A 16,074-nucleotide genomic window follows, 5' to 3' on the forward strand; every position below is an offset into this window, starting at 1 on the left:
TCATCTCTTTTCTCATAGGTGGACTTGCCCATGTTTTTGTCAATTGCATCAACATAACGCCCACACCCCTACCTGATGCACCACATTCCAAGCGCAATTGGGCACTAGTAAAGTGGGTGCATTGCACATGGCTTCCTTTAAAGCTGAAAAGGCCCACTCGACAACATCGTTCCATACAAAAGGCACTTGTTTTTAAAGCCGAAAAGGCCTACTCGACAACATCATTCCAAAGTTACAGACAATATCTTACACGTAGCCGCAACAATTATTCCGTACATGGACGCATGTCCACAATGGTAAGAACAAGCATCGGGCAAGGTTTGAACCTCAATGAAGGCCATGCTACCTACCCACTTTCACTAAGGGGTATCAACAACGGCGATAATAACAGGGATGAAATTAACGAATTGAGAGTGCACCATGTGACCTACCCACTTTCACTAATGGAGATGAACAACAAAAAGAATAATAAGGATGGAATTAACAAATTGAGGGTGAATATCAACAGCAAGAATAATGTAAGGATGAAATTAAGGAATTGTGAGTGAATATCATCATCAACAACAAGAATGATATAAGGATGGAATTAACCAATTGGGCGTCAATATGATCAACAAGAAGAATAATAGAAGCGTTAACGAATTGTGAGTGAATATGATCAACAGCAACAAGAATGATATCAGGATGGAATTAACAAATTGTGAGTGAATATCATCAACAACAACAAGAATGATGTAAGGATGGAATTAACAAACTGGGCGTGAATATGACCAACGAGAAGAATAATATAAAGATGAAATTAACAAATTGAGCGTGAAGAAAAATATAAAGATGAAATTATCAAGAAGAGCAATAAGAATAAGGATGAAATTCTTCATTCAACACCACCAATAGTGATAAGGATGAAATTAAGCAATTGAGTGTGAATATTAATAAGGATGAAATTAAGCAACTGAGTGTGAATATTAATAAGGATGAAATTAAGCAACTGAGTGTGTATTTTTTAATTATGGATTAAGACATTATTGTGTGGTGGATATATATATCCCACATTCAAAGTGGGGATGCACGGAAGGAAAGGAGGAGGTATAGAGGGGTAAGATGGAAATGATCAAAACATACTTACCTGGGCGGGGTCAATCGATGATCAAGAAGGTCGATGGCCTAGAAAGACCACTTCCATTGCACTTGGGAGGGGGGTTTACCTAGCATCTCCCATCGAGGAGAGTGCACGTCATAATTTGTGGCAGCGGAGGCTCGCGTTCGCGCGGCCTCCACACAAAAATTAAAATCAAATTAAATTAACTGCAAACTACGGGAGCTTCTTTAAATCTAAGTCTGCCATCGAGGAGAGTGCACGTCATAATTTGTGGCACAGCGGAGGTAAAATCAAATTAAATTAACTCCAAACTACGGGAGCTTCTTTAAATCTAAGTCTGTAAGTCCAGTTAAATTAATTAGTGGCAGCAGGTGCCTTAAATCAAACTATTTGTAAATCCAGTTGAATAAATTATCGGAGGTCTTACTCCATGACTACATACATAGTTGAGAGGCGAGCGGAGTGCTCTGCTGCTGCGAGGCGAGAGGAGAGGGATGCTACGCGATTCCGTCCTAAATCTTCTTGTTACTGTTTGCTGTTGAGATGCCATTCCTTTCAGAGATTGGTATTGGGTGCTAATCTTCTTGTGTTCCTGTTTGTTTGCAGATGTGCCATTCCCTTTCACAGATTGATATTGGTGCTAGTCTTCTTGTTACTTTTTGTGTTCCTGTTTGTTTGCAGATGTGCCATTCCCTTTCACAGATTGATATTGGTGCTAGTCTTCTTGTTACTTTTTGTTTGCAGCTGCCATTCCCTTTCCCAGATTGATATTGGTGGTGCTAATCTTCTTGTTTCTGTTTGTTTGCAGCTGCCATTCCCTTTCACAGATTGATATTGGTGGGGCTAATCTTCTTGTTACTGTTTGTTTGCAGCTGCCATTCCCTTTCACAGATTGATATTGGAGGTATGCCATTCCCTTTCACAGATTGATATTGGAGCTAATCTTTTTGTTACTGTTTTGTTTGTTGTTCAGATGCTATTCCTTTCACAGATTGATATTGGAGCTAATCTTTTTGTTACTGTTTTGTTTGTTGTTCAAATGCTATTCCTTTCACAGATTGATATTGGTGCTAATCTTCTTGTTACTGTTTGTTGGAGCAGAAGCCATCCCTTTCACAGGTTGATATTGGTGTTCCAACATATATAATAAACCCCACACCACACACGCCATTGATAGATTTATCAGCGTCTGTCCTGCAGTTGCTGGGGCTAGCCTCCTCATTGGGTGTTAATCATTTAAGCATCCGATAGTCATATAAGCATCTGACAATGGCCGAGAGTTGGGACTCTGCTTCTTCCTCCCGACTCTACAAACGTGTTGAAAAGAAACTTTATTGAAATTCTCTCTCAACTCCTTGGAAAGAGCTTTCCGAGATTGGGGAAAGGTCAAATTTTGGAGATTTACTTTACCATTAAGAGCTTTCCAAGATTGGGGAAAGGTCAAATTTTGGAGATTTACTTTACCATTAAGAGCTTTCCAAGATTGGGGAAAGGGTCAAATCTTGGAGATCCTTGCAGGATTTTTTTTCTTGCGCGGTAAGCAACTATAATTTAGTGGATGACTTGAATAATTTAGTGGATGGCTTGAATGAGAGGACCTTTCCGGGTTTCCACACCCCCATTGGCCTAGCTTTGGGTCATTTGTGGGGCATTAATAAAACTATCCTTTTATCGTATCAGGGGTTTCACCTATCTCTATTTGAATATGTTGTTCAATTAAACATGTCTTTTCCTTTTTTAATCATGCACCAGAGGTTTTCAATCCCGCCTAGCTTCACTAGTTTGTATGGGGAAAACCCAGCCTAGCTTCACTAGTTTGTATGGGGGAGATCTGAATTTACCACTCCCTAAACCCATGACCTAGGGCGCGGGGGCCAATTTCATCACTATGGTTATATGGCACTCTATGGTCTAGGCTCTGGGAGTTGAAAACACTTGACCTCTTCCCCCAACGGCATTGGAGGTTAAATCCTTGGTCGCCATGTCCCCTGCCGCTGTCATGTTACAAGTGAGGTTGAGTTTAATTGTAGCATTCAAGAGGGTTTCGTTGTTGTTACCATTCGCCGTGGAAGGCTCCTTGTGATCATAGCCTCTTGGAGCCGTTCCTCCATGCTACTATCCCTACATTCTCAAGTTCCTATATTTCTCTGTTCTTGTTCTCGGCGGGGAGGGGGAAATTGACTTATGAGTGGGGCCCAGGGACAACATAAAAACAACCCGGCAGAGGCATGTGCTCTACTTCATGGATTGTTATCGTTGTACGCAGATAGAGTGAGGACGTTGATCGTCATTGGCGATTCAAGCATAATTATCAACATTTTGAACCCTAAAAATGCTCCCTCTTAAAAGCTCATCGCTAGAATTCGAAAAGAGACCCTTCGTTTCCAAGAGGTTACCTTCTTCCGGCCCCGAGGGCTCTCAATAACCTCCTTCCAAGTGCCCGAGGGCTCTCAATAACCTCGTTCCAGGGCCCCGAGTGCTCTCGACCGACAAGCCGCCAGTGTTGCAAATGGAGGCACCACACTGAATGAGGGGATCTTGGAAAATGTACTAAACAAGTTGGCATCACTCCTCTCAACAGACAAGCCAACAGTGTTGCAAATGGAGACACAATGCCGAATGAGGGGACCTAGAAAAGAATAACAAATAACAAGTTGGCAACTTGGCATCAATCATCGCGAGAATTCGAAAAGAGACCCTTCGTTTCCAAGAGGCTTGCCTTCTTCCAGGCCCAGAGGTTTCTCAACCGATAGGCCAGGCCGTCGGTCTTGCAAATGGAGGCTGCACCCTGAATGAGGGGACCTTGAAAAATAGAAATACAAGAATTTGGGGTTTTATATTCCTATCCCATCCCCTAAATTTATTTTCGATTCACCAAAGGTGATGGCATGTTTCGAGCTCGGTAGCAACCAACGCATATCAAGTCAATTACTTTTGAGAGAAATTTTCGGATGACACTGTGTGGAGGAGGTTTAATCCTGTCCAATTACTTTTCAATTCGCCAAACATGAAGGTGTTCGGTAACCGAAGGAAGGAGACCTAACAAACCGATCAAGATCAAGATTGGGTGTCGTCAAATGACAAGCCCAAGGAGGTGTAGCTCCCACAACTGTGGCTAGGAGTAGCAGCGCTCTGTTTGTCGGCAGCAAATAATAAATTTCTATCTCAAGTAGGAATAAGGAAGGGATGCTTCCGAGGGCCAAACGGGTGTAGCGGATGCCTGGAGGAAGAGGAAGACTGGATCATTTGCAAGAGACCTAGATAGGATCCTCCATGACAGCAATCACAAAAACCTGGGTCAAACAGGGAGGAAGACTCAATCTTCTACTAGTGCACTAAAGAAACCTAGATAGGATCCTCCATGGTAGCAATCTTCTACTAGTGCACTAAAGAAACCTAGATAGGATCATCCATTGTACTTGGATTCCAATGATGATTAATTTGATCAAGGGGTTTCCACACCTCTCACATGCAGATGTTCTTCAAGTGCCATGATGGATGGATTCATTTTGTGACAAGGTGGATTGACGGCTTGAATTGTCATCATTAAAGTTCCTTGATCCTCCCACATTATTCCTATATGATGCTCTCTATGCATGATTCTCGATGTGGAGTTGTTGATTTTTGTGTTTTCGTATCCCCCGCAGGATGCTCCAAATCTGGATATCTTCTTGCACCCGTCTTTCCCGCTCCTTACCTGTTTGAGTTTCAAATTGGCTATGAGGGAAGGCGACAATGGACTCCAACCTCCAATGGTCCGTGGAAGATTTTCGATTCCTTAATTGCTCACGCTTGAGTTTTGAGTCCCCTTTCAGGTTTATGCTTCCACATTCAAACAAATTTATGGACGCTTCCGTTCCTTCTTGGATGCCACAACGTCGACATAATCCTTGGCAGGTTAGACCATATTCCCTACAGCAACATAGGCTGGTTCTTCCATGCGATTCCTCATTACAAACTCAAAAGCTGCATTGCTAGGGCAACCTCTTGAAGAGCCATCAAGATCGAAATCGAATTTAGAACGGAGACTTTCACAACTGGACATATAGTAATTGGATTTCTGGTTTCTACAGCGTGAAATATATGTTATATCTATTTTTTGAGCCAACGTGGTTCAAGTGAAACACGGGCTAACAGAACAGTGGAAGAGCAGAGAACAGTTTTGCAAACGTTTGGCTCGGCAATATTTCATGCATTCCAATGTCACAATTGATTTTTGTTACCTTGAAAGGAGGGGCCCAAGACCAAAGTTGCAAATTCTCATTCCTATTTGCCCATCGGGTTTGGATGATGTTGTTCAAAGTGTCATCTGCCTTTGCCCAAAACGAGTCCAGCAATCCTATGCCTGTGGAGAGGAGAAAATGCAGAAACAGGGTAACCATAGATTTTCCTAGTTTCAAAAGGAGCCATTGACAGCTGTTTTGAACAGTGAATGTGAGTGCGACCGAGACTCAGGCCTAGGGGTAAGTTGCGAGAAAAAAAGGACTTGGTCGTGCTGTGGTTTTAATTGTTATTGTTGTAACAGCAACAGCCATTGGAGGTTGCAAGTGCAAGCATTGTAAATTCCATTACCAGGATAACTAATAAAATAGAAAGGAAAACCCGTTGTGTTTATTTCTTTCTATTATTATTCCATTACCAGGATAACTAATAAAATAGAAAGGAAAACCCGTTGTGTTTATTTCTTTCTATTATTATTCCTTGAGCACATGCACATGCTTGAGTTTGTGTCCCACCCAACTTCCCACTGAACTGAACTGAACTGTGCGTGATGCTCTGTAGGCAGGAGCGGTCTTTGTCCAATCACCCTTGCTGCACCAAATAGAGTCAGAGCACAGAGCATCTAAATCTTTACCAATCAAAGTGAACTTCACATTCTTTTGCCCAAAATGAGTTCAGCAATGCTGTATATATATTTTTGAGCACGCACCCTGCACTCTCCCTAAGAAATCAATCCCTATTCTGCCCTCGTCGCAACGTCATCTCATTGACTGTTCCGCCCTCTTCGCAACATCATCTCATTGACAATGAAAAAAACTCCCTGAACTCTCTAGAAATGTACTCACCCACATTGTCACATTTCAAAATTAAATTTTCAACGTTTCCCAGACTGCTGCTCATGTTGTTAGTGACATTGGAATATACACGACATCCCTTTTGCAAAGTAGGCAAGCCATAGTTGAAATCGCTGCTGATATACATATAGATATATATATAAATCCAATTCAGATCGGAAAACGCTTCCATGCAGGGCACAACATTGAGAAAGTGCGTTAAAAGCTTAGGGAGTTGATAAAACTTATCAGTGGTATATATCCACCTTCAGAGCTATTTTACTGCGTTCTTCAAAGAACAACAGTTCAAGAATTGAGTCTGTAGATCGATCAGATCATATTGGATTTAGGACAAGGACTGAGCACTATGGAATTGAGATAGCTGGACCATGCGATTGAGCACTATGGAATTGAGATAGCTGGACCACTATGGAATTGAGATAGATAGCTGGACCGTCAAAGGCTCTACAGACTGTTGCTGGGTTGACATCAGAGCGTGACAGCGAAGTTCGAAAAGCTGCAAACGGGGAAGAACTGGAAAATACCCAAAATGAGCGACAGTTATACACCATAATAATACCTACTGGACTTGGGCGCGGAAAACAACACGATATCTGATCAAGTCAATGCGCGGCTAATCAACCGAAGACAAAATTTCATTTCATTCACGGTAAATACAAGTTGTTCAATCCTAGCAAACCATTACATAAACATTCAACAATAATTTGTTTATTTGGTCTTGTCTTGGTGGGGTGCGCCAGGCTGGTTCTGTAGTGCAACGCACAAGCGACGCCCGAGAGCCCCAACAGCAAGCTATTGTAAGTGGGCCCTCCCCCTAGAAAAATACATTTAATATCATGTGGTTCTATGAACCACGTATCAGATACTAAACTGATAAGAACAGATACTACACTTGATCTTAGCCAAAAGGCCGAGAAAGGTATGTTTTTCCTCTTCTCTTTCGGTTCTATTTCTATTGCTCCCCTTCTCCTCTATCCCACTCGTCCATCCATGTGGGATAACTCATTTCTATTTCTTCGGATACCCCTTACCATTTAAATAGACATGCTTTTTAATATCAAACTTATATTTTCTATATTCTCACCATTTTCACCTCCCTAGATCTATTTTACTTTTCGATTTGAGGGATCAAATCTCTTTTCACCTTAGAAGAGGTTTGCCAGATTGGCACCCTAAAAGAGGTTTGCGAGCTTACCCCGGAATTCAGATGGATGTTATAATTAAAATTATCTAGAAAGTACAAATATGATATTTATTGCTTTTTATATATAAATAAAATTAACTAAATATCATAATAGGATTGGATTCGAAGTCCCTCTGATGATTTCCGGAGCAGGGAGCGCGTTTTGACAGGGGAGCCGAGAGCAGCCAAACAGGTGTCGGGCTCCATTTCCCCATCCAATCCTTAAGGCATTGGGTCACCATTTCTCAATGCCTTGGTCGTTTTGACGCCGGCTGTATCCATGCATGAAACCATGGAAAATAGCGGTAGAACCTAAATCTTTGCCTCTTGTTTAGTTAACTTGCAAAGATTCTTGATTAGTTTCTCTATATCTCATCATGAAGATTTCCTCTTAGAAGATTCCATGCTTTCAGATTGTGGATGACTTATCCTTTGTTTATTTGATAATCATGCTGAGAGCTTTATTGAATAGATTCAAAGCTTCTTTTTACGTCGACAGTCCTTGTCATGACCTTCGTTTCCGAATAGGGAGGTGGTGGTGTATAATCCAGGTATATTGCTGTTGTTGTCAGTGCAATGGCCAACCATCAGCATAGATCTTTTGGTCTGTAGTATAAAGATTTTTTGTAGGGGTTACAGCGCGTCAACATATAGGGTGGTGGCGGAGCAAGTCTACTTTCTGTCCCTGGTTCTACAGCTTATAAAATCGAAATCTGGCCTGGTTTTCGCTATAGAATACTGTCTAGAGCCACGATCGAGTCCCATTGGCGTACTGGGTGTTGGTAACTTTTTCGCCGGAACTTCCTGCCGGTAGGTCTCTGGTCTCCAGATTCAAATGTGAATTCCGGTCTCTGTGATGATCATTTACTCCACTAGTCCATTACAGAGTAGTAAATCCTATCTAATTGTTCAGAAGCCTCTCGATCCAAGGCAAAATGTCTTTTTGACGGCGGTATTGGTCATCGTCTGCCATCCTCTTAACTCTAGATGATCCTAGAATTGTACTTCCTCTTGTCCTTATAGTTTTCTTTATAGGGGCTCGGATGCAATTGTCCTGAATTTACAATAAATCCAAATCCAGTGATCCTGACATGATCTTTGGGAACTCTCCCCATTGTACTTTCTCCTATAGTTTTTCCCTCTGGGGATCTTGTCAACTAGGCTCATTTGCTGATTGCTAGTACCACTTGCTTCACTCCTTCTCAGCTCCCTATCTGCTTCATTAATTTCGGCCGATAGTGATTCCCCGGCCACGCGAGCTCTCTTCTCTGCTGCCATTGCGGCTGAAAAAGCACGTGAATCTGTTGTCCTTAATCCTAGCTGGCAGGCCACGGTGGATGAAATGATACAATCTTCATATCAGGCCGATTCTCCACCTGTACAGACAGTGCGGGCATCGGACAAAAAGACCTCTGCATCCCCTAAAGGTAATATAGAACCTGGTAAGGGACAACGCTCCAAGAAGACATGGAACCCAGTCAAAACTATTCCACCTCCAAAGGCAGTTTCTGTATCCGGTGCGACCCTGTCTCAATGTATTGACAACCTTCTAAAGCTTGCCCTCATTGGGAAATGGCATTTCCCGGAAATGTCAGAGGTCGATATAAGAGCATGGTTAACATCTAAATGGCTCCCTCTGATTGGTTATACTCAAGTTATTTCTCGGCTGATGAAAGACTGGTTTTCCTTTCATTTCTTAAAAATATCTGATCTAGAAATGATTCTCAATAAACCTTGGGTCTTCGGAAGGAGCTTCTTGTCTTTGTCCCGATGGTATATGGGCTTTGACCCACTCAAAAATACTCCATCAAACTGTATGATTTGGGTCAAGCTTCCCAATCTTCCATTGGAATTATGGTCTGTAGAAACTCTTATGGAGATCGGTAATTCGGTTGGCAAATCTATCTATGTGGATCCATGGGTAAGGGGGGAGAAAGACAAAAGGATCGCATGGATCCTGATTGAAAAGCCCTATAAGGGTGGTTATCCGGAGCACATAGAGATTACTTGGGAAGGTTCTTCAATATGCCAAAGATTAGATTACTGGGGTATTCCCTTTCGTTGTTCTCTTTGTCATCGCACAGGTCATGTCAACAAAAATTGCAGGCTTCAAAACAACCGGAAAATATCTCGCCGCCCTTTCCACAGGGGAAGAATATCAGCTGCAGAAGCACGATCAGATGACTCGGAAGGCTCCCCCATTCATGTGCCTTCTCAGGTCAAGGCCTCTTCACATTCTCATTTCTTCCCCCTAGAACAATCTGATGATGTGACTCCTTCGGTTCTGGAATGCCCCATTATTCTTGAGCCATCAGAAGACAATCCGGTGCCCTCTCCATCACCCATGAAAAAAGGTGAATTTGTGGTTGGAACACACCCTATTTTGCTCAGCTCATCGACTCCTTCATCAGTTACGCCCCCTACTGGTCTCTCTCGAGGAAAGGAGCCCATGCCTACCCCTACGCCTTATAATTCCCCGACAGAATCGCCGGTGAACAAATCCGACAGTGACATAGACTTTCTCCTCCAGAGGAATCCACCGATTCTCGAGCCTTTAACCATCCATAAGCCCTCTTTCCCCACCATCAGCCCCAATTCTGCTAAGAATATAACTGTCCAGAAGAAGAAAAAAGGAGATTCTCGTCATTTTAGAGGAAGGACCATTGCTACATAATTTGGCATCACAAATCTCTCTCTTGTTGAAGTTCCAATCTATGAATCTACTTCTCCACAGCCTCTTAGAGCATGCATGGCTGGACAGCCATCAAAATGACCTTTCTGACCTCACTGAACATCAGGGGTTTGGGTGCCACCCCAAAATTCTTGACGCTAAAGGAGATATTTGTATCTGCTCGCTCTCAAATCATATTCATTCAGGAAACAATGCACTCAAGTGAGGTTTCAATAGCTTACTTCAGAAGAATGTTCTCGTCCTGGCATATGGTTGCTTCAGATGCCGATGGATTGTCCGGGGGATTGGCGGTGTTATGGAACCCGGCAAGGATCAAAGCAAAAGCCTACAAATGTTGTGCAGGCATTCTAATCTCAGCTTCGGTCAGAGGCCGTCCAAAAATCATAAATATTCTGAACATCTACGCGCCTTATAAGAACAAATCCTCATTCTGGGAATTGTTGTTTGCATCGGACGCCCTAGACATTGAATCCTTACTGATTGCTGGGGATCTTAATGTAACTCTGAACTCTAATGAATGTTGGGGCTTTTGCAGGAAGACCAACCCTGTTGCTGATAGTCTACGGCTGGAACTCCTAAACAGGAATCTCGTCGACGTAATTCATTCTAAGATGGTTCCAACGTGGAATAACAACAGAGTTGGTCGGGCGTTCATTGCTAAGCGTCTTGACCGATTCATCATTAAGGTTCGAGTTATCGACCAATGGGGTATGCCAGTCGCCAGCACAGGTATCGATTATACATCTGATCATCGCCCCATCTTCCTTGAATGGAGGGACTCGGAATTCAAATTGGGCTATTCATTCAAATTTAACAGAATCTTTCTCACCGATGAGTCTTTCAATGATCTGATAACCAAAAAATGGTCGGAATTAAAACAAGAGGAGAGGACTTCTTTCTCTACCTTCCGTGAAAAGATTGAAACGCTCAGGGGAGCGGCCAAGGATTGGATAATTAAGAAGAGGGCGAAGGATAAACAGGCGCTTGAAGATATTAAAACAGAATTAAGGATATCAGCTACTTCGGCTCGCTTTGATCAAATGTCTTTCGAACAGAAAAATCATATCAGAATCTGTGAGAAAATGAAACAAGATTTGCTGCTAAAAGAAGAGTTTTCCTGGAGGCTTAAAAGCAGGGCGACTTGGCTTAAGGAGGGCGATCGCAACACGAAGTTTTTCCATAACTTTGCAAATGCAAGGAGGCACATGAACTCGATCTGGAAGATCGAAGATGGAAATGGAGGCTTCTAATATTCACAACAGGATATCTCGATGGAGGCTACAAGGTTTTTCCACAAGCAGTACAAGAGGCGGCCAAATGACATAAATGATGTTTTCGGGATGATAGATCAGGTCCCTGTTATGTTTGATGAAGCCGCCAATGAAGAATTTTTAAAGCCTATCACGGACGAGGAGCTTCATGGAGTTATAAAAAGCTTCAAAAGGACAAAAGTCCTGGGCCGGATGGTTGGCCGATCGAATTCTTCATACATTTCTATGGCATATTCAAAAGCGATCTGCTGGGGATGGTGGATGCCTCCCGCATGTCGGGGAATATAAACAGCGCCCTTACAGCTACTTTCATTGCACTTATCCCTAAAAAGGAGCGGTCTGAGTCGTTTGCTGATTACAGGCCAATAGCACTATGTAATATTCTCTTTAAAATCATCTCAAAGATTATAGCAGAAAGAATGAAGCCGGTCCTCAACTCCTTCATCTCCAGGGATCAACATGCCTTTTTAAAACACAGGAACATTCTAGATGCAGTTGCCTCGACTCAGGAATGCTTATACACTGTCTTAACAAAAAACATTGATGCTGCTATTTTAAAAGTCGATTTGGAGAAGGCGTATGATTGTGTGGATTGGGGGTTCCTTCGTATCCTCTTGGCAAAGATAGGTCTGAGGTCTCAAGCAATTAATTGGGTGATGGCCTGCGTCAAGAATGTTCAATACTCAGTCATTATAAATGGATCCCCCTCATCTTTTTTCAGGCTGAGAGAGGACTGTGCCAAGGCTGTCCTCTCTCCCCACTTCTATTCATCTTGGTCATGAATTCCCTCAGCACACAGATCAACAAAGCAGTTGATGACCATCGATGTACTCCGATCAAGATATGCAAAAATATCTCTCTCTCTCACAATCTGTTTGTCGATGACATTCTGACATTTGCCATGCTCTCTAAATCAAGCTGGTCATGCCTCCATGGTATCTTTCAAAAGTTCCAATCTGCTACAGGCCTCGTCATCAATAAGGCCAAATCCTTTTTGTATCACAACGAATCAAATATGGATTTAGCGCTATGGATAGCAGCATTATTCGGTATTAATTTGGCTTCAATTTCAGCCGGTTTTAAATACTTGGGCTTTTTCCTCAAGCCTAAAGGGAATCGTAGACAAGATTGGTCTTGGCTGCTGGATCGGTACTATAAAAAAATTTCCAGATGGGATATGCGATTTTTATCCTTGGGAGGCAGACTTATATTGGTTCAATCTATTCTTTCTCAGCTAGCGGTGTACTGGGCTCATCTATATTTTTTGCCTGCTTCCACTGTTAGAAAAATGACCTCAATATCTGCAAAGTTTCTATGGGGTGGTCGTTCTCACAGTTCCAAGATCCACTTAGTTAAAATGGAATCAATCTCTCGGCCGAAGAAATCTGGTGGATGGGGTCTCTTACAGATGCGCTATTTCGGTAAGGCCCTCCTCTGTAATTCTCTCCATAGAGGCATCTGTGGAGAAGGCAAATGGAGCTCAATTATTAATCAGAAATACTTAAAAGGCAAGCCTATAGTATATTGGTACAGGAAGAAATCTCTCGGTCTGGAAAGGGGGTCATCTATTTGGCGCGGATTTAGGAAGGTCCAGGATCTCTTTTTCGAATTTCTTTGATGGCGCTTCTCTTCAGGCTCCAGCATCCTTATTGGCTTCGATGCCACGGTTTGTGGTTTGGAAACAAAGCTTACCCCTGATCTCATCTCTCTTCTGAAAACAAGGGGTCATTTCACATGGAGTTCACTGATTCGGTCATGGTCCTCAACATCGCCAATATGGAAGGATGCAGAGGAACTACGTTTGCCTCTCCCTCTGCGACAGATTTGGGAGGCAGCAGTCAAGCATTACACTGACAGGGGTATAAAACAGACAGGGTCCAGAGATGAATTGGTTTGGTCAGCGTTGAATTCATCACAGCTAGTTCGGGTAAAGGAATTATATGAAGCCGCTTTGGAAGACCTTCAGCCATGTCCCTCTCCTATCTTTCCAACGAAATTATGGAAAGCCACCGGCCCGCTAAAGGCAATATTATTTTCGTGGCTGATGTTTTACAATCGCAACCTCACAGGGGAGGTTCTTCAACGAAAAGGGTGGTCTGGTCCAGGCAGATGTGCCATGTGTTGCCAGGCTTCAGAAACTAATATTCATATGTTCTTTCTCTGTCCTGTATCGGCGCAAATATGGTATGATCTTTCCGCTACTCATGGTTTTCCTTTCCAGATTTTCACTTCTGTACAGGAGGGATTCATGTGGTGGAGTGCCCAGCGTCCAGAATGGAGATCTCTGTTCATCATCTCGTGTTGGTGTCTCTGGAAGTGGAGGAACGCCTGCATCTTCCAGGATTCCAAGTCCCCTATCGCCTCTACTCTGGTTGATATATCTGCTCTGCTTCAACAAGCCTGAATAATTTTGGATCCTCTCTCCATGGTTTTATTTATCAGGGTCTATCTTTTCTTCTCATATAAGTTTTATGCGCATTATGCAGAACTTCTTCCTCCGGATCTTTTTTCCCTTTTTGGATGTTTGTCAAGGTTATGTTTTGTTTTCTCTGGATTCCTCATATAGAACAGGTAACAGCTCATTTTCAGGGCCTATGTATCAGCTGGCCGAATGTTTTTGGCTTTAAATGTACCTGCTCATTATATTTCCTTAATATAATATATCCTTATTTTCTGTCTGAAAAATCAAAATAATTAATTATATGGGAAAGAATCACTAAAGATTTTTATTTTTATTTTTTCCCTTTCCATGTTATATTAAACTTGTGGTGGATGTTATCGTAACATAATAATAATTTATATATTAATATAAAGGAAAAAATTACACTATCTAAAAATCCTTCAATGTGATGTTTAATGCCATTGGACATAATCAATGGAGATCATTGCTTACCCATTCATTGAAGTCAAATTCACCGGGATGTGTCTTAACTTAGTCAAATTTAATCAACAACCTATGGTTATGTTGGCCTTTCCATATTTAATCACCCACCGCGTTAACGTATTGATCATGTTGTAGTTGTTGATTATGATACAATATAGCGTGTTTAGTTGTCTTTGAGAAAGCATAATGAGTTTACTACCAAGTTAACATAAAACAAATTTATTAATGGTTTTGAAAGATTAATCCACTGAGACATTTATATTAACTACTTGTGGAGAGTATATCATGATTTGATTTTGGCTATTCACGAAAGGTATATCAAGGTCTAATTTCGCTGCGATGAATATATATATATATATATATATATATATATATATAATTCAACGTTACAAACTAAACTAATACTCCCATAAACTAAACTAGCAGAAGAGTTAAAGCTATACACTTATTAAGTCAGTTCTTGGGTTATAACACTTAATCTATTCGGTGCTTCACTCACACAAAACACTCGTCAAAGTTTAAGCTCTCTCGCACAGAAGCCTAGTCAAAGTTTAAGTTCGTGTGCAATGTACAACACTTTCAAAACTCTGCTCGTGAGTAATTTTCACATCTGCGTTGTTTCAAAAATGTGTTGCTAACCATTTTTACAAAACCCTAATGAAGCAAGCTTTCGGTTCAGAGAGCCCTACAAAATCCCATTGTGATTGGTTTACCTGTGAGAGAGAGAGAGAGGCATGAATTACAGGTTAAGAACCTGCTCCATGCCCCATACAGGGGCAAAAATGCGATCCTATGAAATAGCGTCCGACGCCCATGGGCAACCGCATCTCTATTGTGGATCTCGAGAAGTCGGAGACTGCGACGCTCCCCTACGAGAACACCAAGAATGCGATGTAGATCGTTGTCCCCCAATAGGACCCTCCTTGTCACGATGCCGGAGCCTCGATAGTCTTTCAACCGCGCTTGGCGAGGTGCGGCACCACCGAACACTTTCTTTTCACCAATACTTATGTTCGTGGACTACGCCTAACCATATGTCCTATTTAGTTTGTGTTTCGCAACCAAGTAATTATTAATGCTTCCTTTATACCAATGAACACCCATACACATTCATCAACATCAGCAATTATACAAGAGAACACAATTGCACAGTATAAAGGGAGGGGCAACTCCCTAAACAATGAGTCTGCCTGAATAATATATTATTCAACTTTACAAAGTTACAATGCTTTACAAGTATACTTGGAAACACCAAGTTTCATACTTAGCCAAATTTACAACTTCATCACACCTCCGTGTGATAACCAAGATTTCCTTGCCCAAGTCAGGCGGGCGCGCCCTCACACGAGCTGCCTTCCGCACTTCACAACCGAATCTTGTTTCTTCGTGCATGACGAGCGGGTGACTCCACAAAGTCACTAACACACCCTTCGTTTACCTCCGCACGATGGACGACCTCACCCAAGTCCCCTTCTCCACCTCTGCGTTTGTCTTCACACGACGGGCGACCGCTCACCCGAGCTTCCCAAGAACCCGTGCCAAGTCCTCGCACAAACCGGCGCCCATGCCTTTGTTCAACCGTCGGGCGCTCCTTTGCACAACCGGGCGCCCACACCCGTGCACGCCCTACTCCGACCGGCGGGCGCTCCTCTACCCGCGCCCTCACCCAAAACCAAGACAATGCGTTCCTCTTCGTGTAGCCTCGCCCAAGGTTGGGCGCATCACTGTTCTGCGTCTTCCCTTTATTGCTGCGGCTACTCTTTGTCTACACACTTCTCCTTGTTGGATGAGCGAGTTCGTTCGCTTGCCAAATGAGCCCAACTCGCATACAATATGTGCGCTATCCAACGGTTATGCCATTCCCTTGGCC

The 16,074-nt window shown here is 42.5% G+C and overlaps 1 protein-coding gene and 2 non-coding genes across 3 annotated transcripts; 2 read left to right on the forward strand and 1 right to left on the reverse strand.

The window, feature by feature from the left end:
- Window positions 1–1,118: 1,118 nt before the first annotated feature.
- On the forward strand, window positions 1,119–1,278 carry LOC149222841 (U1 spliceosomal RNA). Its single transcript, XR_016249880.1, has one exon. It is a non-coding gene; the product is annotated as a U1 spliceosomal RNA (small nuclear RNA).
- Window positions 1,279–6,900: 5,622 nt separating this feature from the next.
- Window positions 6,901–7,097, reverse strand: LOC149222842 (U2 spliceosomal RNA). Its single transcript, XR_016249853.1, has one exon. It is a non-coding gene; the product is annotated as a U2 spliceosomal RNA (small nuclear RNA).
- A 3,029-nt stretch (window positions 7,098–10,126) lies between these two features.
- On the forward strand, window positions 10,127–11,299 carry LOC149222843 (uncharacterized). Its single transcript, XM_089387691.1, has one exon. The coding sequence runs from the start codon at window positions 10,127–10,129 to the stop codon at window positions 11,297–11,299; it is 1,173 nt and encodes a 390-aa protein (XP_089243817.1).
- The last annotated feature ends 4,775 nt before the right edge of the window (window positions 11,300–16,074 follow it).

The sequence above is a fragment of the Pinus tabuliformis genome, chromosome Q (genome assembly GCF_031772625.1).
Source record: "Pinus tabuliformis cultivar Carrire ecotype Pingquan chromosome Q, CPIR1, whole genome shotgun sequence".
NCBI lineage: Eukaryota > Viridiplantae > Streptophyta > Pinopsida > Pinales > Pinaceae > Pinus > Pinus tabuliformis.

Excerpts from the sequence above, each read along its gene's own strand:
- LOC149222843 (XM_089387691.1), top strand. The coding sequence starts at position 10,127 with ATGACCTTTCTGACCTCACTGAACATCAGGGGTTTGGGTGCCACCCCA.